This window comes from Vanellus vanellus (assembly GCF_965231255.1).
Source record: "Vanellus vanellus genome assembly, chromosome: 4".
Lineage (NCBI taxonomy): Eukaryota > Metazoa > Chordata > Aves > Charadriiformes > Charadriidae > Vanellus > Vanellus vanellus.
The window spans coordinates 14,687,956-14,713,828 of record NC_138909.1 but is presented as its reverse complement, the minus strand read 5'-3'; the positions used below and the strand labels follow the sequence as shown (position 1 = coordinate 14,713,828).

The 25,873-nt window shown below is 39.7% G+C and overlaps 1 protein-coding gene across 1 annotated transcript; it reads right to left on the bottom strand.

The window, feature by feature from the left end:
- Positions 1–22: 22 nt before the first annotated feature.
- On the bottom strand, positions 23–25,110 carry SMARCA5 (SNF2 related chromatin remodeling ATPase 5). The gene is made up of 24 exons (XM_082482152.1): positions 24,955–25,110; positions 22,346–22,420; positions 19,324–19,490; positions 18,504–18,604; positions 17,728–17,828; positions 15,622–15,801; positions 14,073–14,228; positions 13,838–13,969; positions 12,934–13,002; positions 12,347–12,456; positions 11,847–12,073; positions 9,975–10,096; positions 9,734–9,886; positions 8,345–8,477; positions 7,449–7,597; positions 6,955–7,074; positions 6,618–6,728; positions 5,905–6,018; positions 5,605–5,727; positions 4,220–4,352; positions 3,092–3,210; positions 1,914–2,126; positions 1,357–1,467; positions 23–342 (listed from the first exon to the last, which is right to left on the bottom strand). The coding sequence occupies exons 1-24, from the start codon at positions 25,078–25,080 to the stop codon at positions 277–279; spliced, it is 3,111 nt and encodes a 1,036-aa protein (XP_082338278.1). The 5' UTR covers positions 25,081–25,110; the 3' UTR covers positions 23–276.
- Between the last annotated feature and the right edge of the window lie 763 nt (positions 25,111–25,873).

Sequence of the window (25,873 nt, the reverse complement as noted above, 5' to 3'; positions counted from 1 at the left end):
TATTCGAGTGCAAACATTAATGAAAAAAGTCACATGAAGCTTTATTAATAAATGAAGACTATTTATTACTTCAAGTGTTAATGGTAAAAAAAATTCAGCACAGCTGTTGCATTTAAAAAAGTGAAACTACATTAAGTACTATGTTTCTAGTTCAGTAAACAGATGAACCCGATGTCCTTTAATGACATAATAGTTGAGCATTATACAGTACATCTTATGAAGACCCGTAAATTAAAGAACTACTTTTTAAATTTAGTGATTACAAAAATTCTGCATTCACAGCTTTAGCTTCTTTTTTCTTCCACGACCATCAGGAGTACCATCCATTTTGCGCTTCTGTGCCTGTAAGGTAAGTTTCTGAAGAAGTTATTGTGATACAAAAAGATTGTAAGCAAGCGATGCATTTTAAGTCAAAGCAGGTAGAGATGATTTACACCTCAGCAGCTTTAAAAGGTGATAAATGGCAAATGTTGAAATAGGGCAAATATGCACATCCTCCCCGGGATAGCTGTTGTTTTGTATTCTTCCAATTCTGGAAGAGTATGATTTCATAGAGATAAAAAGTGTACAGAAGCAAATGAGGATGTTATAAAGCTGCCTATTTATGAAATGGCATTTTTAAATATTCTGTGAACAGTTCTAAGAAACTTATTAATCCACCAGTCTTAACTTTACTGAGTTCTGCCCATCTGCAAAGTAAGTTGTGCTTCTAAGTTTTTGATACAACACCTCCAGGCAACAACTTGACCAACAAATCTAGGCAAGAAGACGGGTAAAGCTGATATTTCTTTTACAAAACAGGCCTGTGTATTTAGCAATACTTTGAATTCAGTCAGTAAAGACAGCAGTCAAGCACATGTGCTGCTTTCCCAAATCTAGCTCTAGAAGCCCCTTTCATGATGAACCCCCCCATACAAGGAAAGTGATGGCATGCACCACAGTCGACACAGGAACAAGTATAAACAGATCTGCAGCACCCTCAAAGTGCAATGAATGGTCCAAGTCACCTATGTATCCCTCAGTGGTAAATGTATAATTTCTTTAGGGATAAAAATTAATCAAAAGGCCAAATAAATCTCTAGTTGATTTTACCAGGGCAAACCTATAGAGCATACCAACACGTTTATCTGCTCCAAAGCACGTAAGCTACAATTTAGAACCTAAACTTATTTTCTGTTCTTTGACATCCCCAACTGTACTAGCTGAATAACAGCATGAACTTTAAGCGGCTCTTAACATTAACCGGTTTTCTGTTGTTGTTTTTAAATAACTTTCAATGTTGCTTGTCCTAGACAATTAGAAAAGCACCCTGTCTTCAAATGAGCTTTTCCACAAAAATGCCATCTTAAATCTTACCGAAGATGGTTTTGGTCCACGCTTCTTCTTTTCTGCCTTTTCCTTTTCTTCCAGTTCCATGTTTTCTCTTTCAATCAGGGTGATTAAAGTATTGCATCTCCTTTGCAGCTCCTAAATTGCACAACATAGTCACTCACTACATGGGCAGCCACTTAATGTAAAAATCATATTAGAATATCAGAAATGCCTGTAAGTAGGTAAGTTTTTTGCAGGATCTTGGCAGAGTGAAAACAGAATGAAATATTTTTTGATAGTTACTGGCTGGCTTCACAGGAATGGATTTGATCACAGATGTTTGCCTTTTAAAACATGTTGGTATTTAAATTCATGTTGGTTTTGAAAACGGTACCTTGTAATTTTTAATTTCTCCTCCCGTAAGACCTTTCAGTTTACTGCATTTGGCATTCACTACAGTTGTTGCAAAGTCTATAAAAATTTAATGATGTACTGTACACATGCATATATGTCAGTATTTCAGAAGCTATTTAAGTAGCCTGGTGTGAAATTGTGTTGTCATAGGCATTCGTGAACAAAAAGCCAAACAGATTAATACGTACCATTGCAGTTCTGGACTTGAGAAACCAGTCAAATCTGAATTGTGGGGAGTTCCGGATACACTGTCTTAATTCGTCATAGACATTTTCTTTATCAAATCCTAGCTTGTGAAGCATACAGATTAGAAAGCGATCCTCCTCTTCAGTGTAATTCTTCCCTTTATTGGTACCATATGATATTCTTAGCTGGTGGAAAGGGGCTTTGTATCTGCCAATCTAAACAAAACAAATAAGACCATATAAAACTAAGAAATAGTTCAGAATTAGCACGGAACTGTTTTATATGAAAGCAATGCATCACATGAAGACAGGCAGATGAACAACACCAAGTTAGAAAACTAAGATCTTTTATGATCTCTGGTGCTAAGTCACCACATGTAAGGAACTGTGGGTTCTAGATGGTGCGTTTACCAACACCATCTAAACTGGTAAAGTCTGGTTTAGAGAACAGACAGCTTTTGACTGTGATCTTTTGAGTAACAGCAGACTTCTGACACGTCACTCTGAAAATAGTCAAGATCTGCTAGGCTTCAAATGGCAATGATCTTTTTTACATACAAATCCTCAGGAATGGTCAAAGTCAGAGTAATGAGGCACATGAGACTGTAGCCCACAGTTCAGCTGCATTCTGGTTAATTGAGTCAGACACCGTTCTTCCCCAGAAGAGATAACTAACTAGTCAAACCTGAAGTAGGGGGAAAATTCTGATACACTGTCTTAATTTACTACAAATCTGCCCATTACCAAACTCTGGTTGGTGATACATAGATGAGGACGAAAGTCTCCTCTGCTTGGTAAGTCTTCCCTTTTTAAGTGCTCTAAGCGTATACATCGCGTTTTCAGTTACATGGGTCCAAAAGAAATTCTGCTTCTTCAAAAAGCATGTAGTTAGTGGGAGTGTGTTATTCGGCCCTTTGAACTCTTTGTCCTGTGATAAAGACGATTGTTACAAACAACAGGTTGGGCCACACCTTAAGTGACCATCACAGCTGTCAGCCAGGACAGCACTTCTATAGAATGGAAAAGCTATAGGAAGCAACTGCTGAGGAATATGCAAAAGAGGGAAATACCATGCCCAACGTGTTGTCTTCATCCATTAGTAACACTGGCTAGACAGAGAGTCCTGCATCTCACCTCACCCGCGCAGGGAATAAAAGAAGCAAGAAACACAGCAAAGATACCTTTGTATCAAGTGCTTTTTTTATGCTGATTCGTCTCTGAATTCTGGCTTCTCCTCTTTCTATCTGAGCCATGATCTTCTCTATGTCTTGGAGTTCATTGCATCTTTCCCAGAATACAGCTAAGAAAAGAACAATTGGTTAGTTTCTTATCATGCATTTTAAAAAGTTAGGGGGTTGGTACCTTAACAAAAAGATGTTACTTACTTTTACCAGAACTTACTGCTGTATAAGAAAGAATAGGCATGCCTTTACCTGATAAGGAACCTTCTCTTCTTGATATTGTGTGTTGTAGTATTACATAATGCTATTTTGAAGGGGGGAAATAGAGGAGCCCTCAGTTTAAATGAGGTGCGATACAGGCCAGAAAGTTTTTTGTTAGCCAAGCTCTTTCTCAAAGAAAACAGCTTCTTAAAATGGAAACTGATACAACGGCAATACATTTTTACAGACGGAAGCGGGAGGGTAACTGAGTGGCCAAAGACAAGAGCAAGCGTCTAAAAGACTATTAAGTATTTAAATAAAAGGGTTTTTTTAAAGAAGTTTTCACATCTGTAAACTGCGGTATACCTTTAGGAATTTAGCCCTAGGACCTTGCAGCTGCACTATAGTAGAAAACAGCTCTGAGACATCAGCGGTAAGTAGCCAAGTGGACTTAGGTTACAAAAAGCAATGACCATTACACGTGCAGTCACAAAATGTTTACTGTATCCCACTCTTGATGAGGGTGAGGTAATAAAAGGGGTAAAGGCTCAAGAAAACTACTGGTTAGTGAATACAAGGAAAAGTGAAACCTCTCTAGCTTAAGCACTGTTTCTCAGCATTTCCTTTTGCAAAAATTAACAAGAATTGAAGACGGCACTATCCAGTTAGAGCAGATGTAGGATATATTAAAGTGGATCAGTAACAGTTTATATGCACGTTTTAGTACAGCTTTAATTATGCAGGGGCTAAAGACAGTAAGACCTAGATCAGTAGATTCCAAACCCATCAGTACAATCCTACCCTGTCTTCAAGAGCCATGTAAGACATTCTCAGAAGTAAGGTGTTACCATGTTCATAGGCAGTTCCAACCAGGAAAGCAGCATTCGATACAGACTCACAGAGGTGATTATTTAACAAGTCAGTTACCTGAATACTCAATGACTTCCTCTGGGGTTTTTCCTTCTACTTCTCGTGCTATATTTTCAATGTCATCACGGCCCCACTTCTCATTAGCTTTGATGAACTGGTTAAAATCTCTCTTGTTCCAGTTAGTGAATCCCTTTATAGCAATCAAAAGGAAACATTGCACAGAAGGTTAGGATTTGTCGCTCTCCAAATTTGTTTCAAGAGATTTCTTTAAAATGGTCTGTAACACCTCCGTCATTCCAACACTATTAAACCTTGGCTTTCTCTGCAGTTTAATGTTAGTAGAAAAACTGTTCTTATACTGCAGTTGCTGTAGTCTCTCCATCTAAATACTGCATGGTGATTAGCACCTATTCTCTACCTACCCACCCATTTTGGATAAAAGAGTCTTCAGCTCATAAATTAATGCCCCTGACCAATATTCTCTGAGAGACAGCATGGGATCCTTTTAAGAAGAAAAACCCCTCAAGTGAAGCAATTGGTTTGGTTTTGTCAAAAAGGCCCACCAAGTGCCCCACAGGTGCCATCAGCCATTTTCCCTGGTGACTCTCCCTCAGAAGGTCTAAAGCTATCTTGTGATGACACTCATGATATGCCAAAATTATCAGCTGCCAAAACAGGCTAATTTCATATTAGCAATAAAATTTACAAACAGTTGGCAGTAAAACATTCTGCCAGCCATGTTATGATTTAGCCATGGCTTCTCTTGATTGTACTGTTGTAGTTTTTAATAGTGACCCGTTCCAGTGCCTTACTACTCAAGCAAGAGGTCTTATCCTCTAATTCTACCACCACCCCCAAAATACATCATGAAAATATAATACCCAAACAAGGCATAACAGGCAGTAACCTGTTTTAAGTGATTTAAACATACATGCTACCTCATTATATACCCATTCAGCTCATATCCTCTTTAAGAGAGGGATACTATCCACTACCAGGCAGTTTATGAAAACTGACCGTTCACCCTGCAGGATTCACTTCCACAGGGGAGTGATACGTTGGCAGAAAATATGCTTTAAATAATGTGGAAAACAGTACATTCAGCTCTGCAGCTAGTCTGCAAAGCCCCACAGCTGAGGAAAGATGTCACAGTCCACAGTCAATGCAAGCTTGGGAAGCCAGACTCTGACACTGGGCTAGTTCTTACTCTTCAGAATTGAAATACGCAGAGCGTAGATCAGATTCAGTAGAACCCAATGACACTAATCTGGTGCACATTCTTCAAAGGTATCCAGGCCCACGACAAAGCTAATGCTAAACCGCTTTTCAGTTGGAACCAACTATGGCATGTGTGACTCAATGACCAAGAAATGTTCCCATAACACTATAAAACACAAAGCAGGCTTTGGCTGATTCCAGTCTTGCTAAAGACCCAACTGTACCTGGGTTAGAAGCTTCTCTTTTTCTTCTAGTTCTTCATCATTAAGGGGTTCAGCCTCATCAATCTTAAGCTGCTCTTCCTTTTGTGCTTGGGCTGCATTTGGCAAATCTGGATTACGAGGTACCTGAAAGGTTTTGTAAAATGATTAATTTTTCAGATATAATTACTAATTGTTACTTCTCTGTTAATATATCCTAATCATTTGTTCAGCTCAACATGATTTTCCTTCATTTAAATGAGTGTGAAAGGCAGGACAAGTACATAGTCTCCTGATGTTGCGATGTGTGAATTCTTCTATTACCTTGTACCCAATTGTTTTCCTGTAGTAAAGAATCTCTTTTTCCAATAGTTCAAACAGGCGTGGAGGAAAGAACTGGAAGTCCTGTACATTTGGCTGTTTTGGAGGCCGTGGTGCCTGAAATACATACAAAGTTTGTATTTGACTCCTTTTCACATCTATAATCTGTTTGCTTGTAATAACTGAATTCAGTTTATGAGAAAAAAAAAGAGAGCTTTATTGTTACAAAAATGCACTGTCTTAAATAAAAAAAAAAAAACAAACAAAAAAACCAAACACCACACCATGCCAGAGACAACTACAATGATGAAGAATTCTAAAAGGAAGACCTGTGAAAAAAAGGGGAGAAAGTCTTGGGAGGAGGCAGCAGCTGGGGAAAGAGTCACACATACATCCCCTTCAACAAAGTTCAGGTGTTCTGAGCAGCAATAAGGAAATGTTCCACAGGTAAGGAAAATCCACAGCTGCTTAAATAAAAATAAAGAAACACCTTGGTCTCACCCTACTGACATCTTACAAGCTTCATCCTGCTCTTACATTTTTCTCACAGAAGTTTCTCTTAAGTCCGTTGGATTTTTCTAAATTCAAATTGCCTCCCCGATTTATAAAAGTGAATAGAGCATTTTTTTATAAATAAAGACCAATTTCTTGCTTTCAGCTTTAACCATTTATCATGCACATCTGAACAATTTATTTCTTTAATTTAGTCAACTCACCTTGGGTGCTTTGGGCTCACTGACTCGAAGAGCCTCTCTGAAGTAAGCATCCACAGCATAATTGGCTTTTCTTTCTCGTTTAGGTGGTTCAATCCACTCTGTAAATGCCATCTATAAAAACAAATCCCACCACCCCCAAAAATATTAGACTAAGCCTTGCAAAACATTCAGACCAGCTGCAAGTTTTACATAAGACTAAGTTTACATCTACTTCATTAAATAAGTAATAAAACATATAAACTATTTTCATGCATTATATTTTAACCAACACTTCTTAAATAAATATAGTTCAATCATACAACTTAGTGCTTTACTCCAAAAGAAACTTAAACATTACCTTCTGTTTTTCTCTGTAGTCTTCCCCTTCAAAATTATACACACTGGACTCCGTATCCATTGTGAAATTCCTAAGTGAGCTTTCGCCCATCTTTGAAAGTTTTTCATTCATTTCCGCAGTCTTGGAAGAAGAGTAGCAATTTTGAAACATCTCATTTACAACAGCAGAAAAAACAAGCAATTGACCAATCGACCGATATGAAAACCATCGATATCGAAAAACCTGTTCTCTCCAACTTACAATCAAGTTATCATCTAGGGCTCCTGTTCTCTCCAACTTACAATCAAGTTATCATCTAGGGCTCCTGTTCTCTCCAACTTACAATCAAGTTATCATCTAGGGCTCCTGTTCTCTCCAACTTACAATCAAGTTATCATCTAGGGCTCCTGTTCTCTCCAACTTACAATCAAGTTATCATCTAGGGCTATACTATCTTCCCATCAAATTTAAGTCTACAAGTGGGCTCCTGTTTTTTTTTAAAAACTTTCTCTCACCTTCTTTGCACCTCTTTCCAAAATGTGATCAATATCTTCATCTGTAATCTCACTCTCCTTTGAGGCAAATACATGTGTTGCTCCATGTCTAATCATTTGCAGCATTTCATCCTTCCCAAGTTTATTCAGGTTTTGATCCACCAGTCTTCCTGAAGCGAAAAGCATTGGAGGACAGCAACTGACTAAACAGTTTACATTATGGAAGGAGCAATACGTCATTCTTTTCCCCCTTACATTTGCAAGTTAAAGCTCTATATAGGAATTTCCTTTACTGAGAGAAAAGGCAAGTGGAAAAAAAAAAAAAGAGGAGAAAAAAAAAAAAAGAGGAAAACACCCAAGAGAAGTCAGCAAAATCTAGCCAGGGACCACATATATTTCCTTAATTATACATGAATTGTGTTCAACAAACATAATTTTGGATGTAAGGTCTTCCATATAAGCTTTGTTAAGGTGCATGTTTTCACAATTTCCACACTACACCTTATTGACTCCTTTTTTCAGAAATAAAGTTACTGATTCCCATCAAGTCAACCAAGAAGGTTACATTGTCATCACTTTTCCCCATCTATTAAAAAAAGGCAACGCGTTCATTTCTACAGGTCAAAGGAGAAGTTGAGTGCTTTAACAGAAAAAAAAAAAAAAGTCTGACTATCTCCACTTGTACATATGTATCACTAGGAAGGTAATCAAAAAGTTACTGAGGAAAAGCCTTCCCCTACAGTAAAATAAATTTTCAAGTGGCTCAGGCCTTTAAAGGCACTCTATCTTCAGAGTTCAGCTGAGGCAAAAGCAACGCTCCCATTAATTCCTACTAGCTGATTTTGCCAGTTCACAAATTGTGGCGAAAAGAAGGGAATCTCATAATACGTACAAACAAATTGCCTTCCTGTACTTACCTTGCTGAATGACTATGGAATCGAGCCGGAGTTTCATTTCTGCACGTTCCACTATTCTTTCTTCCACTGTGTTGTCTGTGATAAACCTGAACACTCGAACAGTCTTTGTCTGGCCAATTCTGTGTGCTCGATCCTAGGCAAAAAAAAAAAAAAAGTAACAAAAAAATTCAGTACTTGATTTCCAGCATGACTACATAATTAGTCTTCAATTTTCATTAGTTTCAACATACTAATTTACAAAACAGACTAGCACAGGTTAGTTAAATCTTTATAGATATCCAGTTAACATGACTACCCATGACAGCAAATTCTTAGCTGCATTGCAAGTTTTTGGGTGTTTTTTTTTTTTTCAATTTCAACAACAGCTATGTCTCTAGATGTCAAACCTAAAAAAAAGAGCGTTTGGGGTGTTTTTTTGTTAAATCACACAGGGCAGAGGACTGGATGCTTCTGACCTTATGTAACCTTCTGTAAAATCAAAGTATTTAATAAATTATCTCTGTACTGACCAAAAGCTATCTTTCTCAAAATTGTTCACTTGTGCCATGAATATGTCAAGAAAAATACAAGGTACCACCTCACCTGACTGGCGAATCATTAACCACTGTAAAAATTAGTACTCTGACCATACACCTTTAGTGGTAGCTGGAACTGTCTCACTTTTAACCTTCCAGACACAGATTCCAACTCAAACTAATTTTTGCTAGACTACTTGAGAACTTATAGCTTAATTGAAATAATTAAAAATAAATTTCCCAAGATTTGTCACTGAAAGGCCTAATTTGTCAAAAAACACTGGGAGTTTTAAAATAGCTTTACTTTTTCTTATGTGGTCAGTAGTGTTCTTGACAGTGCTCCTGAGGTTGCAGATGCATGCAAATCTACTGCCAAAAATAAAAAAGAATTAAAGATGGTTGCTAAAAGGAGCTTGCTCACTTATCACCATCATAAAAGCAGGTTTTGAAAAGTTTAATTCAGCTTTTCTTTGTCTCATTTCCAAGGTATCAGAGAACACGCTGTAAGCACATTTGCCTCTAAGCCCCACAGATGTAAAGATTTATAGTTTTGGGATTAACACACACCATGCTAGACCTTTTTTTTTAAAAACAAAATAGGCTATTTGCACTAAATACTGCTAAGAGTACTGTAGCATATACCTAGCATTTCCCACTGCATAAATCATTGTCTATCCCAACTGCAACTAAAATGCCACACAGTGGAAGTTCCACTGGAACTGAAAATCAGTTTTAAAAGTACTCGTGCCTGTCCTAAACCACGAAAAATACCAATTTATTTTGGAAATACTGTAGCTTGCCACACACACATTTCTAGGAAAGTTCTGTGAGAAAGAGAAGAAAAAAGAATCATAATTTCCATCTGGATTCTTACCATAGCTTGTAGATCTACTTGTGGATTCCAGTCTGAATCATACAGAATTACAACATCAGCAGTAGCCAAATTGATTCCAAGACCGCCTGCCCGTGTACTCAACATGAACACAAATTTTGAGCTACCAGGTTCGTTATATGCATTAATAGATGCCTAAATAAATAAAAGCAACATATCAGTTGAACCAAATGTTTCATGCATACTATTTTTATTTAGGCGAAACACTTAAAATTTTAAATACCTGTCTCTCGTCATGCGGTGTTTGTCCATCCAGTCTACAATACTCATAATTTCGCCACATACAGTAATCTTCCAAGATATCTAGCACTCTGGTCATCTGACTGAAGATTAAGACTCGTGAACCTGTTTAGGTAAAAAGCTTCCTTATGTTTTCACCAAAACTTAAGATTTACCAAACTCTGCAAGTCTGCATTACCAGAAAGGGAAGGAGAGCGGTTCCATGTACTAAGAAGAAAAGCATTTAGAATTTCAGAACCCAACATATAATGAACGCAAGGCTGCAGCCGCTGACAGCACCACGGCTGTGCAGGGCTTACCTGCCTACCAGGGTTAAACCACAGCAGGCTTTTTTGGTGCCCAACGTGGGGCTTGAAGGGTTACAGATAAGGAGAGATGTGACTGGAGGGTGCTAGACCGAATTCATAGCAACTCATTGGCAGGCTCCTGTGCCTGCCGTGGGGCTTGCTTGCCTTACTCTGTATTAGGGTCTACTTAGTGGCTGCGTTTTTGCTTTTGTTTTCTGTTGCACTCCTTTTCAAAATGTTCCCAGTCACAGCAGCGTAAGATGATAACACAAATATAAAAACATCAAGGAGTATAAAGAAAGAAATTTTGAAGTATTTGGTTTGGACTTACTTAAGATGGGTCAAAATAAAGTAAGGTAAGTTCTTCATATAAAGACTTGTCAGTTTACTTACCTGCCAAGAACAACCTCCCAAAAATGTAAATGTACAGTAATTTATGCATATACACACAACCATTTCCAACCTAGTTGAGAGATTTAAGCAAAACATAGAATATTACAAAGTTTCCACTTCACCTGATATTCTCCTAGTATGATTTTTTTATCCTTTGGACTCAAGGTCTAATAATGACCTCTCTTTTGTTTAAGATGATGACTTGATTTAAGACCAGGACAATTTTCATTACCACATCTCAACAAGAAGCCTCATAGCAGAAAGAAACCAAGATCAAAAAAAGCACAGTAACCACTAAATTCCTCTTTTGTAGTCTTACAATGACACATATCACCACAGCTGCTGAATGATACCTGATATGACATACAGGCTACTTTTATATTACCTAAGGCTGAGGTTTGGACTTGGTTTTAATTTTCTGCAATGTCTTCCCAGTCATAAACTTCCCTCCACTCCTTTAGCCAAGTTACCTCACTAAGCATACTCATTAAAATAATGAGTCAAAACTTATTCCAGAATCAAAAATTCCGTGGTGACTGAGATTTACAGTAATGTATTTATTCCAGAGCTCTGTCCCTACTGTCAAATAACTTTAAAATAACTGAGTGTTCCCCCATGTTTGCGTGCCTTAAAGAATTGACTGAAAAAACTCAGGGGCTGCTCAAAATCACATCCAGCAGAAAGATCAACATGTCACAAAGGACTTGACTTTAACCCTATGTGAAGACTTTGAATCTGAAAAGGTACTTCATGGCAAATCAAAGGAGTGGCTAAACCACATGATTATGTTTCAAACAGCTAATAACACTAAGGAAGAAAACCTAAAGCCCAGACCAACTGATGTTTCTGTGATCTCAATTTAGCTGGGACAAAATAAAAAACCAAAAAAACCCACAACAAAAAATAAAAAACCACCTCCAAAACCTGAAACACTTCACCATCACACAAAGCCATAACAGACTACTGATCCAATTATTTATGACGGCACAAAAGCACTTCACAAATTGTTTTGTATCAACTATTTAAGATACGGTGCTTGACAAGCTGGCATCATGCTAGAAATCAACAATAATCCTCACTGCAGTATGCTGGTTTCTGCTCAGGACACCCAGAAACATTAAGACTTTCATTTTTATCGCCGAACCAGACATCTCAAACAACAACGAGACGCATACCTTGCTCTTTCAACTTAGGTAGCAATTTGTCCAATACTACCATTTTGCCACTGTTGGTGACCAAATGCATATCTGTTGTGTAAGGTGGACCGGGTTCTGCTCCATCAAAGAGATATGGATGATTGCAGCATTTTCGCAGCTGCATGAGGATATTCAACAGTCTCATTTTGTCCAGCTTCCCAGCTGAATTCAATATATCTATATCCTTCATTAAGATTCGCGTATACCTACATCAAAGAAAGAAAAAAAAATTTTTAACTCTAAAACAAAGTTGGCCTTTCTTTAAATGATAAGTACAGTCAAAAGCTCCCCCTCCCCCTCACTTAATCAGGTAACTCTCCCCGATACGCGTGGTTTTCTCATCACAGAAGTGTCACAAGGAAATATGTATGAGTTGGGAGTACACCGGAAGGAATTAAATCAAGTTCCACTCAATAAGCAAATCACAAGCAGCACACTCCTTCTGAGCCTTAACCACAGCAGCCAAGTATGTGAATTACCATTCTCGTTGCATTTTGCTGAGACCCACGTAAATTTTAACCTCCTTCTTTGGAGGCAAGCTTTTCTCCACATCAGCCTTAATGCGACGTAAAAGGAATGGTCGTAGCACCTGAAAGAGATTGCATCATTAAACTTATTTCCGAAACTGAAACACTGAACAGGACAACAGACAAAAGCAGTGCAGATGTTCTCTAACATAAATGCTCAAACACCAGACCATCTGAAAAAGCAATCTATATAGACGTGTTATTATACGTGGGAATATACATGTGCTGTCTTTGGAAGACTCAGAAATGATGCAAAAAATCATCTTTCAGATGGTACTATGCCCCTTGATTCTTTTTAAATTTTGCTTGACTCTTGTCTCTTCATAGCCAATATTTTTAATGCAAGCATTTCAAAACCCTGAAAGGCAGAACTATTAACGGACTGTATTCTGAGCTTCACCAACCTATTCTGAAAGTCTACTATAATTTCTGGAATAAGCTATTTTACTCTAATATTCTGTCACAAGAAGCATTAGAAGAATTATTTAGAACCTAACTTAGGTAAACGTAACACTTGGACAAAAAGCAGAAAGACTTACCATATGGAGACGTTCCACCAACTTTTGATCTCCTAGACAGTTGTTTGTATCAAACCATGAATCAAAGTCCTGTATCAACAAAATCATTATTATGTAAGAGGTTCCCTTGCAAGGTGCAATGTCATTACAATGACAATACAACTCAACTGATTCTCTTATGTAGGCAGTAAGTAAAAGAACGAATTTCCCTCTTTGGTCTATTTTTATGGAAAGCTCTATAACACAGCATATTCAGAAAAAAAACCCAAACAAACAACAAAAAAAACCCCACAAACTTTCCATACCATTGGAAGGAGGAAAAAGAAAAAAAAAAGTCAATACGTTGAGTCCTTTTCTGTTGAAAAAGTTTCACTTATATCACTCCATTAGACAAAGTCAGCGTACTACTGCAGTATTTGATGAAAAACGAAAAGCAAAAAGTAAAATTTTGGTGTAATGCACCACAAGACTTCCCTTTCTACAGATGTTACACTACCAGTTCATCAAAACAGTTAAGCACATGCTTCACTTTATAAAGTCTATTGCTCATTATATAGTATCTCCCAACTCACAGGAAAGAAGCCTTAGATAAACAATAAGGTAACTTGTAGTTAAATGTAAGAACAAAGGTAGTTTAGCCATCACAATTTTTAAATTGTGATTTTTAAACTATTTTGAAATGCAGTAGATATCTTCATATTGTGATTTTAAATAACTCATATCTGCTAAGCTCACAACTGCCCTTTAAAAATGGCCAAGCTGAAAAAGTCTACCCTACTATACTTCACAATTCTGGAAACATTTCCAACTGTCAATCTATTGTTATCAGTAACTAATACTCCTAACTATACATATTCAGGTCTATTTTCAAATCTGGAAAATCAGCAAAATTCCTTTAATTTGATTAGCAGAAATGAAGACTTACTTCAGAAGAGTTAAAGACGTCTGGCAAAAGGAAGTTAAGAAGTGCCCAGAGTTCATGTAAGTTGTTCTGAAGTGGAGTTCCAGTTAACAGCAGCCGATTTGTAGTCTTGAATTCCCTCACAATTTCTGATAACTGAAGGACATTGAGACATGACCAAATAGAGAAATTTTGCTAGTCCCCACACCACCGCCTAATAACCCACACCAATCTCTCTTTCAGTGGAAGTATAAATTACCTTTGATTTTTCATTTTTAATCCTGTGAGCTTCATCTATAACTAGGTATCTCCAGTTAAACTTTTTGAATACTGACTTCTCTTTGATAAGCATTTCATATGATGTTACGCAGACATCCCATTCTCCTGGCAACAACACATCTCTGACAAATGCAGCCTAGACAGCAAGGTGACAGTTAGTTACTGAAACTGTGTCAAATCTAAAACAAAAAGAACACGCTACCGCTGCTAATATTTTAAAACTATGTTGCTACTGATTTAGAAAGAAAAGATAGAATTAGTTACAGAGGCAATATAACATATAACCATTGTAAAGCTTGACCATTTTGTCAGTGCTGAAGCTGCTAAAACCCTTGGGGCAGACCTGAGAAGGGATTTCAGCTCTAACTTCTGGCTTTGAAAACAGCAGATGACTGCCTACACACATGAGGTTTTCAATAGCTGAACTATAAGATCAGAACTGAAAATTAGTTTGCTGTAGGTTTGCTTTGGCTTTTTTACATTTTACGTTTAGAAAACGGTAGTTTTTGACCATGAAAAATAATCCCAAGCACAGCTTTATTTGGCTAACTGAACAATTTCTAGAACGCTGACATCTGAGGTTAAAAGCAGACACAGTAATTAGTCAGAATTCAAAATACAGAGATCTATAAATGTCAGGAACTTAAATCATATAAGCAAGAAATATACTGAAGAAAGAATAAGTATTTTTGGATTCAAAAAAGATGCATGAAAAAATCACAAGACATCAGACTTGGACCAATAACCTCCAGAACTATTTAAAATTTCATCAATATTTTTTTATTTCTAACCCAACGAACTCTGAAAATAGAGCTAAATGCCCTTAGAATAAAAATAACTGCTGACAAAAGCAGAAGTTTAATGGCACAAGTAACAACTCTTCCTTCCATAAATAAACGGGTAACTCCAGTTGACAAAGATGCGCCATCATATTCCATGTTTTTAAGTTTTCTTTGCTGTGCTAAAAAAAAGTAGCAAAGAACTGATACTGAAGTAACAAAAAGAGAACGATAAAAGTAGCAAGGCCATAAGAGGCTGAACAATATTTTCTTTTAATTGACAAAATTCAAGCAAAGTTAAGATCCATTTGCATACCACTTTTAACAACCAACCCACCTTGCCCCCTCCAGCACTAAGCTGACAACTGTTTTCAGAAAACAGTTCCTTAGTGACAGACCCTATAATCCTCTTAAGAACTGCTGTTACAGCCAACACAACGTACTGTACTACATAGAGCAGAAAACAAATTACTTTTTTACAGATTTATGTATTCCTACAAATTGGTCTACCTGGTGTATTGCCTTCACAAAAGGAGAGAGAAAACCTTTGGTTGAGAAATTATGAGCGTAAAGTGATGAAGCAATAGCTGGGCAACACACGTGTGAATTCTAAGCTGGTTATATTTTAAGTAGGTCTTACTGTTTAACCACTACAAACCCATGTAATATCCTTCCCTGTGAACAAAAGATAAAGGACAGCAAGATCACATACTGGATTTCCACAGGAAGAACCACCACATCAAAACTTACTCGCTGGTCTTTGTCACCTATCAAACAAACCGCTCGAAGTGTAGGTACCCATCTCTTGAATTCATTCATCCAGTTATGTAGAGTGGACTTGGGAACTAACACCATATGAGGACCAGGAATATTTCTGTAGTGCTTCATATACCCAAGAAGAGAAATTGTTTGCAGTGTCTTCCCAAGACCCTGTAAGAGATGTTAACGTGTCAGAATAAAAATCTCTCCGGAAACACCTTTAAAAACCACAACGGTGAGCTCTGAGTACAATATGAAAGATACAGCAACCTGAACAAATGAGTGAGATATATTAAAGACGGTGCTACTCACAAAAGGCATCAAAATCTTGGTTATGAAAAGCTTGTATGGCTTCCCACATTGAATAAAAAAAACATAGTCTGAGTAACATTTTCAAACCTTAGATTATAAAGTTAGAATATTGCCTTACCTTTCAAGTAAGACACATTCTTAGAAGTGCAAGAAAACACTATTTAATAAAATTTTGTTTTGTAGACCAGGGTGTACTCAGATTATTTATTTAGAGGTCAATGAACTTCACAAAGTGGACATGTGCATTCTCTTAAACTTGAAATAACGTGACTAAATTAAGAACTCTGTAAGGAAGCTTTTACAGGCCACGACATGATGTCACTTCTTGTGAGAAGAAAGCCAAACATAAACATCACAGCTACATATGTCAAAGAAGAAAACATACGCTGAGCTTCTTTAGAAGTACTTTTAGTGTTCTGCTCTTTATTCAACAGAAATATTTAAAACCTTGTGTCTTCAGCATAAAATTTTAATTAAAACAAAACTGAGGAAGACATGCAAAAACCAGTTCATATCACTTAAATAATTAAAAAAAAAAAAAATTATGACTCAAACATATGGGATTTAAGACACCCCAAACCACCAGTGAAAGTTATTTTTGCTTCTAAAATTCAAGTCTTTGTCTTCAAAATAATCACATTCCACCTGGTGTAAGATGTGGAAAAGTGTTTACAAGCTGTATGAAAGGCACTGATAAGTTCAAAAGGATTAAAAATAAAGATTTAATCAAAAAATATTTAATAGTAAATATTTAAACTCCTCAAGATGGATTTTGGAATACCACAAATCCAAGGACATAGAAAGTTTCCCAGTCGTTTTTGTTAAAACAAGCCTGTTCCACTTAGAACTGTATCGAGCAAAAAGAAAATGTCCTCTATTCATAAGCACGTATGCTGAAGAAAATCCTTGATCTATTTCAAAATTAAACATGTTACTAAACGGTAATTTAAATTCATTTGTCTCTAATTCATCTTGAAGAAGTTTATTACACAGAGAAGAAATTACCAGAAGGTATAAGAAATGTAATATACTGAAATATAATTAGACTTTTGTTTTCCTTATCTGCTCCTTATGAAAACCAGATACAACTAAAATCACTTAAAGGACAAAAACGTATCTGCTTGTCAAGCTACTACAGCTTCTTCTGCATTCATCCCTTGTTTTTCAGGGGAAAAAAAATAAAAGCAAAAGCTACTATGGCCAGTGCTAACCAAAATGTCCATGGTCATGGTGTGAAAGAAATTTTAGCACAGCTCTCTAAGCTACATTTATCCTTGCATCATTTTTCCCAGAAAATTTCCCACTGGTGTAGCTCTTGCTGCTGAGATCAGTCCACCTAGGACACTCATATCCTGCTATCTGCATTTTACTCTAACAACAACAGGAAGTGTTCCCGCATTTGCTGCTCTTTTCATACATGACACTCTCTTCACAAGGGCAGCTTGAGAATACCGTAACAAAATAGCTGCATTTAGAGGGTAAAAAAAAAAAAAGAGGACACGTCATTCTATAGAATAATTCCCCTCCACCAAGCTTAATTTTTCTGAAGTTTGACAGATTCTCTTTTCATATGTCTATTTCTGAAACTGCCTGCACAGTTCATTTAAATTAAGATACCTGTGACCCTTTTAACATTAGTGACTTAAAACATACCAGAAAAATAGGATTTGGGAACTTACATATTGCATTTTGTGCTATTAAAAAAATCCACATACATAGCTGAACTAAAATTGTATTGTATTGCACGTGTTCGCAAGTCCCCAGATACATGGGCTATGTGCATACCATTTCATCTGCCAGGATGCCATTGATGCCATTTTCATACAAAGAGATGAGCCAGTTCAATCCTCGAACCTGATAATCACGCAGCTTTCCCCATTTAACATCTAAAAGACATGAAAGAATAGGCTAAAAGATCTGTAAAAACTTACCAAAACATTTCACCATCCCTCGCCTGCTAATTCACACTGATTATCTAAGCTACAGAACAAAATCAAGTAGCAAGTTTCATGCAGTAAATTCCAAGGACAAAGCAGATTGGAGACAGCAACATGTTAATTTTGTTTCTGCAAGGTGCTCCAACAGCTTTGTTTTCTGCAAGAATCCAAAACATGTAGAAATTTTAACTCTAGCACCACCCCCCAAATCAGAACATAGTTGAATGTTAAAACAACAGAATACTGAATTCTCTGTTAAATGAATTGGAAGCTGTTAGGTACTTTAAACTGCATCAGAAGATAGGTTACGGATGTAAAATTTGTCAGATGACAGATTTAAAAACAGCTAGCTTTTTTCTAGTTACAAAGGTATAGGAACTGGATTTCTAAAGGACAAGACTCACTGGACTATCTTTCTAGCCTGGCTGAAAATAAACAGTCCCTTGCTAATACATTCTGTCCCATTAGACTGGTGCTGGATTTTTTTTCTCCTTCTCCTCTTCCCCAGAATTAATTCATTATACTTGGGAAGGATGTAAATAATCTTCATTTAAAATAATATTTTGAAGGAAAAGAACAGGGTGGGGGTGGGGGTGGGAGGGGAACAAAAAAAAGGAAACACACATGATGGAGATTCTTCAAATCGAGTGCAGACATTAGTCGTCTTGGAGCTTTCTGTTAACAGCTCCTCATCTTCTTCCTGCTCTGTTCTACGATGGCGGTAGCTGAAAAAGTGCAAGAAAGTAAGTTAGTTCCTGGGTAAACTGAAAAGACATAAAAATATTCCAAAATTAAATCTAACATCATTGCAGTACCAAACGCAAACGCGCAAGGAAGCTCCTAGCAAGATTCTTCAAAAGAACTCAGGTTTAGCTGATCAACTGAAAAGCTGCTTTTTAACTCTTGAGAGCGACTAGCTTCTTAATAAGATGAGATGACCACATTTTTACCAGCCTCAAATATTACAGCAAAGTGACTAGAAAGGGATAAATTGCGTGCATTTGTACTGGCCTTTAACTACAAGACAGAGAACGACTCTGTATGTAAGAGTTCCAGAACACCTGCTAAATGCTTGATGTACTTAGCCATTTAAGCTGCAATGAAGGCAATCCAAATTTCTAGACTTCTGATTTTCAAGCTGCCTGTAAGATGCAGTATACTGATGTTCTGTAAGAACTCTTACAACTTACAGCCACAAATGGTCTACTTTTCTTCTCCCACTTTTCTTCATGATAGTGCTTTACCACCAACACAAAATTCTTTTAACTCCTAGAATTCTTAAAGAACCCTCAACTTGCAGGTGGGCAGTTGAAAAAAAAATACAATTATACAGCATAAAACACACACCAAAATAGGACAAAAGACTAGCAAGTTTAACTTACGCTTCTAAAGTACAATAAAATGCATAAATACAGTACAAGCTGGCCTACATGTCATCACTCACTCGCCAACTGACAGTAAATTCTGTTTCTCATCCTTCTTTATTCGTGGACGTCCGGGCTTCATTTTCAAAGGTGAAGTTGGAGTTTTCTGAGCAGCAGGCTGAATGAAATGAGCAAACAGCTCAGTCTGCTTCAACAGATACTCAAATCTGTTTGCTCTGTCTGTTTGCTGTTGACAAAAAAAATTAAGTGGAACAAGCGTGAGACATTACAGTATGAATTAATTCAAAAGAAAAAGCTAACAAATGCTTTTTAAACAATACAGATTCACATTTCTTTATATACATACCTACAATAAGACGGAAGAGATGATTAACGTCAACAGTATAACTGTTAGTGACAGATTCAATATTCTTTCATTGGGTCAAGGCTAGCCTTTGCTACGCAGTACAATCAAAGTTGCAAGACAGACCTGCGCTAAGACTGCAATCTGACTTTGGCACAGAGATTGCATAAGTGTCACCAGACACGGCCAGAATCCCTTTAAGAACCATCTCCTGTCAAAAACGACAGTCCCACTCCCAGAAATTTAGCCACACTGGATTCTTCAGTGAACTTGTTCCTCTCAACAACCTGGCAACAACTACTTTCTACTGCATTAGTTTCCTGCCTGCTCAGTGAGATACACCACCTCACTGTGGTGTCAGATAAGCAAAAGAGCTGGCATGAAAGGGGGTGGAGGGGGCAGAAGAGCCCATTGCTAGAAGCCAGAACACCTATTTCAGAAGCAGAGACCTCTTTGATATGCTCAGCCTAACTTGTCTGACTGCCCCCTTTGATATGAGTCGCTGTTTCTGCTGTGCAAAAAAGATTACAGGAGACAATATTAGCATCTAAAAGGTTCAGTTCCTTTGAGACAGGTTTCATTTGGAATCCACACACCTTCCCAAGGCCACATGAGGACTTCAGAACAGATAATCAAGGCAGAAAACAGTTCCAAGCTTAACAGCAACCACTCTGACATTCTGCCAGCTGCCACAACATAACCTGGTATTTAGCAACTTGCACAGTTACAGGAAGTCAGTTTTCTTAGTAAAAAGGAACATACGTTCCAGACTTCTGCAACAGCAACGCCAGCTCTGTGAGTGTTCTCTTTAAATAAAGCAAGCAGTTCCCGCACTATGTAAAAGACAGGAAGATAAGGGGTTAGAGAAGAGACAAAGAAAGAGATCTTGTGTGTACCGCAGAAGAGTCAGACTCAGTCTTAGCTATTGTTTAAGCTTGATTGACACAGCTACAATTCACATCCACTGAATTAAAGTTTTCCTGTCCATTCTTCATAGGTTTGTGAGGTTTTTTTGTTTCCTTTGCAACAATTTCTGAAGTTTAAACTAGGTAAGATCTTACTACTATCCAAATTTCTGATCCTTATTTTTAAGTACTTGTACTTCTCTTTTGCACAGCCAGTGAAACAAGAGATACAACATGCATTGCAAAAGTTTCCTCATTCAAAAATTTTAGTGAGGAATCTTCTGTGAGTTTTGGCACTGCACACACATATCCCCACAACTCATTTTCATTGTGCTTAAAGACATTCCTTTTAAGAGACTAACAAACATCCGTATCTTTTAGATAGGACACAGACAAGAACAGGCTGTACTCTACAACCTTGAGCTATGCTACCAACAGAGGATCTTTTCCTGTTTTCTTTTCCAGTGCATCTTCTGACTAGTGGAACAGTAAAATACAATCCTCCTTGTAATCGTGCCTGTCTAGATACTTCAAGAGACAACTCCAAGTTCACTTCCTTCAGTTTGCCAGGAAGTAGCAAAGAAATTAGCAGAAGATCACAGGGTTATTTTCAGTGGCAAGAAGAAACACCACAGGAAGCAGCAAATTAGGAGAATTAGTTTCACTTTCCTATGAAGAAATTCCACATGCAGTCACAGACACTGGAATTACAAACAGGAAGAAAGGAAAACAGGGAAGAACAGAGAAAGGAAATGCAACGAGATGGTGAGGAGTGGACAGCTCCATCTCTCATGTTCAGGATATTATAAAAACTAAAACAATAAGGAAAATAGTAAGTTTTCTCATATCTAACCCACAAATCACAGAATCACCAATCTTCAAAAGCTCAAGGACTCTAACTAGAGCTTCACGAAGAAGAAATTAAATTTTAGACAAAGCTAACAAAATCCCTTTCAGTCTAGACAAAGTAAAAGGGTTGAAAAAATGGCCAAGGCGTTCAGTCAACACTTGTCCTAAACAGCAAAACCTTCCTTGACATCCTGTGAATTTTAAAAGCTAACTTTCATTTACTTTGACCCATAAACTGCACTGTTTCAAAGAACCTGTCTATTTTGAAGTCTTCCTACTAAAGCATTTTTCAACTGAAAATGAATGCAGTGCCTACTGAAAGCCTTATGCCAAGCCTTTTTTACTGCTCAAGCCCTTTTCCTACAAAGGACTGCAACTCCTGCAGTTCAAAAGTAAGTTTGAAAACATTTTCCTGTATTCAACAGCAATATAAAAAAGATCCTAGACTTCAATGGATTTTTTACACTGAGAAAGTAAGGTAGCAGCCATTTAAATACTTGTGGATGCTTTCCTAGAGGATCTTTCCATTTCTGACTGAGAAAGTGAATACTCAGCTCTTCATAATCTCCCTTGCCTACAGGAAGGACAACTCTACAGATAACTTCAAAAGCAACTTGACAACTTTTTATTACATTTTTTTTTCCCTCTAAGACATTTGATTATTTCCCATTCTTCTAAATCTAGAGCACCTCAAAGCTGCTAGGACTATACTTCCTAGAAACAACACATTAACAGTTATTCCCACAAATAACTGCAATGGAAATGGAGAAACAGTAGAGGACCAGTGAACAAAATGCTAAAAAGAAGGGTCTGAGGGTTTTTTCCCCCATATTTTTTTGGTTTCAAGTAACTTAAATATTTTTTAATAATTACACAAAGCTCTATAAATCCAGTTAAGAGATTTCAAACAAGCAGAAAAATGAGTCTATTTTAAGCAACTGTGTAAGGGCTGGATAGCTGTACACTGTCCCAAATAATACATACCATTTTCTCTTCGTACGTAGGATCTGCTTCCTGGATCTCTTTTTGTTTTCCTGGTGATGCATCATCAAAAGATTCCTGAGATGAAAAAGAATTAGAAAAAAAAAAAATTCTGAACAAGGGAAGATAGCCATGTAAAGAAGAATAAGCTTGTTTCAAATTAGTATCTATCCACATCAGATGGCACAGCCATCTTTTGCTGCTTTGATATAGTCAGTTTTCTATTACTTACTATAAAATTACCTGGAGATGGATCAAAGATCCCTGCCATAGGGTGAGGGACAGAGCTAGATCTCTGTAATCTGACTGAGCTCCATTATTAAAGCATCACATCAATATGAATGAGAGAGACAGCTGTGGTCCAGGAGCTCGGCATGCCGCTTCCAGGGTGCTGAGCCAAAACCCTCCTGAAGCTGGCTCTGAAGAGTACTGTGAAAGAACTAGCTCCGGTCCCCAAGAAACAGTAGTTTCAAGGTTTTTTTTCTTTTTCCAGATTACCCAAATCCCTCATCATTCTGCATCAAGGGAACAAGTCTAAATGAGAACCTGGACTGCAGTTCTGTCCTGCAAGCAGAGTAGGAAAAAAACTGCATTTTTCCCACATTTAGGTTACTAAATCAAATAATTGTTATCACTAGTCCCACTACTAACAGAAAAACAAGTTGGTTGGGAGGGGACAGTCCTCTCTGATCCCCTTCCTGCCAAATCCTTGACATACTGCCTTCAATTATTTTTCAGATCGGGGCTTTTTTATCCCTGTCTCTCCTGTTGTTAGGTTAACTCCTTCCTCATTATCTCCCACGTACCATTTAATCTTCTGTTCTTAAAACCAAAAACAATGGGATGATCATTCCCTGGTAAGTCAGTAAACCAAAATATTGCAAAATAATTCTTGAAAGGGTGAAAAAAGGAAAAAAAAAAGAGATGCCCTCACACTCATTATTAACCATCTGTTTAATTGAGCCATGTAAGAATAAAGCTAAATTCAGTCTTTACTGGCCAATGTAGAACAAAGGAACAGGAAAGTAAGAAACAACCTGAAACAAAGGCAGGCAAAACACAGGATGTTTGTGGGCGGGTCTTTCCTCACAAAACTCTGGCAGGTAAGGCAAGCGGAAACAGAAGGATCCTACTGCAAATGTTTTATTCACCAGTCAAAATACGAAGAACCGGGCATAAAAAAGGTATGGCTAAAGATCTTCTACACTCATACCCAAATCTTCTTACTCATTTCCCACTGGATTTAGCGAACACCTGCCTACCAGTGAGTACGAGCATAGGGCCATTTGAACTTCTGTACTTCACATTTCTCCTGAAATGCCTAACACGCGAAACGCAGAAATGCAGCAGCGCGCCACCTGATCTTGTCACGTGTGATAAAGATGACAAAACCTCACAATTTAGCTGGAGAGCAAGAAAAGCGGTCTCTCAGATGATCAGGACTACCAAGAAGCTATTTCAACTGAAACGTCACTTTACGGAAGGTAGTTCCTTTTCGCTTGGGGAAGGGATTAACTTGGCAAGCGCAGAGAGAGCACTCGCACACAAGCACCACACGTCTCACAGCCTCCATGCGCTTAGCCCCGGCCCGGAATTGCCCTGTTTTTGCAGGTTCGAGCAGGACTTATTACCCACAGTGCTTTGGCTACTTACTAATCCGAAAAATATGGTATTTGCAAATTTATTTAGATCAAGGAGGTTGGACTGTACAGCATGACTCAGAGCACAAAACAGCCGGCGCTGAAAGCAGGACCAACCAGTTTCCTCACATCGTTAAAGAAACAATGCTGCGATAAAAACTGCATCTCCAGGCGATCACTCAAACCCCTTGAAATTTCTAGAATAAGCACCTGCTGCCAGAAAAAAAACTTCCAACAACCCCCCAGCCAGCAAAAAAAAAAAAAAAGTTTTGAGCGGCTTTAGAAGAGAGAAAAGGTTACTGCTTTTTACAATATAGACATGCTCGTCGCTGAAGCAGGAAGCACAAACGATGGGCTTTCTAGGGAGGGAGGAGAGGAGAAAAAGGCCACTTGCGAGGAGCGGGTAACGAGCCCAGCGGAATCTCTGCGCTTTCAGCGCGTATGCTTCTGCGGGGGGGGGAAGACGACGACGACGGTGGGCCCCCCTCCCGAGAGAGAGGAGGCGAGGGGGGCTCCCCCTGCCCGCCCGCCGCCCCGCTTCGAACAAGATAAATAAATGAAGTGCCCTGGCAGCGAGGCCTCCTCTTGTCCCCGCGGCGGCCGGCGGAGGAACACGGCGCCCGGCACCCGTGTGCGGCGGCCGGCTGCGGCGGGGGGAAGCGGAGGGATAGAGCTGCCCCAACCCCCCAAACACCCATCCCCGCCGCTGGGCTGTTTCCCGAGCCCGCTGCCCTCTCTCTTTCCCTCCGGGGCGCCGGGCGCACGGCACGGCCCCGCGCCCGCCCCTCCATTGTCTCACGCGGCCCCACGCGGCCCGGGGACGCCCCACCGGCGCCGTCCCTCATGGCGGGCACCTGCCGCCGCGCAGCCGGGAGCGTCCCCGGGGCCCGCCGCCGAGCCCCGCGGAGCCGGGGCGAGGGCTGTGGGAAGGGGGGAAGAGGGGGATGTCCCTGCTGGGGGAAAGCGCCTGACCTCCATCTCGATGTCGCCGGCGGCGGAGGGAGCTGTGCTCGCGGCCTCGCTGCTGTTGGCGCCTGGCGGCGGCGCGGGCAGCTCGTCCGGTTGCGACGGCGGCAGCGCCTGCTGCCCGGCGGACATGATCCCCGCCTCAGACAATGCTCCACCGGTGCCCGGGCCCGGGCCCGGCTGGCTGCGCGCTGAGGGGAGAAGGCGGCCAAAAGGCGGGGGGGGGGGGGGGGGGGGAAGCTCGGGGTAAACGGCGCTCTGAGCCCGGTGCGCGGCCGCCGGCGGAGGCCCGTCCCCGCTGCCGCCCCGGCTTTCCCGGCGGGCGCCCACCAACCAGGAACCGAGCCGGCTCCCCGCTCTCGCGAGAGGCCCGCCGCCGGCGTGCGGCGCGGCGCGGCAGGAGCGAGTGCGCTGGCGCCGGACGCCGCCTCACCCCTGACTGGACGCGGCCTCGCGACGCCCGCCGCCACTGTGACGTCAGCGCCAGGGGAGGGGAAGGAGGGGGGAGCGCGCGGCCGCCCAACGGCCGCCGATGGGGCGGGGCGGGGCCGGCTCGCGCGCCCGGCGTTAGGCGGGGGGGGGGTCCGCCAACGGACATGTACCCCAGCCGGTAGTGGGTATTGAGGGGCAAGTGCCCCTCGCCTGCCGCCCCCCAGCGGTGCCCCGCAGCACGGGCTCTGGCGGCGGCCGTCGGTGCACTGAGGGAATGAAGGAGGGCTTCAGGCTTGCGCCTGGGCCGCCGGCCCCGGCTGAAGGCCACGGGGCTCCTGGCAGCTGCCTGGGCTTGTTCGGGCAGCAGCGTTTTGTATGAAGGCAGGCGACAACGTTGTGTTCTTCAGTAGCATTACTAATAATGCGTCTTTGTTGAAAAGTGAAGTGCATGGGGTCCTTGCTGCAGCTTTTAGCAAGTATGAGGAAGCCAGTC

Bases quoted from the DNA above. Each gene is read 5' to 3' on its own strand.
- SMARCA5 (XM_082482152.1), bottom strand. From the start codon at position 25,080: ATGTCCGCCGGGCAGCAGGCGCTGCCGCCGTCGCAACCGGACGAGCTG. The intron at 13,003-13,837 runs GTAAGTCTTCAT...TTGTTGATACAG, and splicing joins ACGTCTTTAACTCTTCTGAA to GACTTTGATTCATGGTTTGA. The intron at 7,075-7,448 runs GTGAGAGAAAGT...TCTTCTTCCAAG, and splicing joins TGGAAAGAGGTGCAAAGAAG to ACTGCGGAAATGAATGAAAA.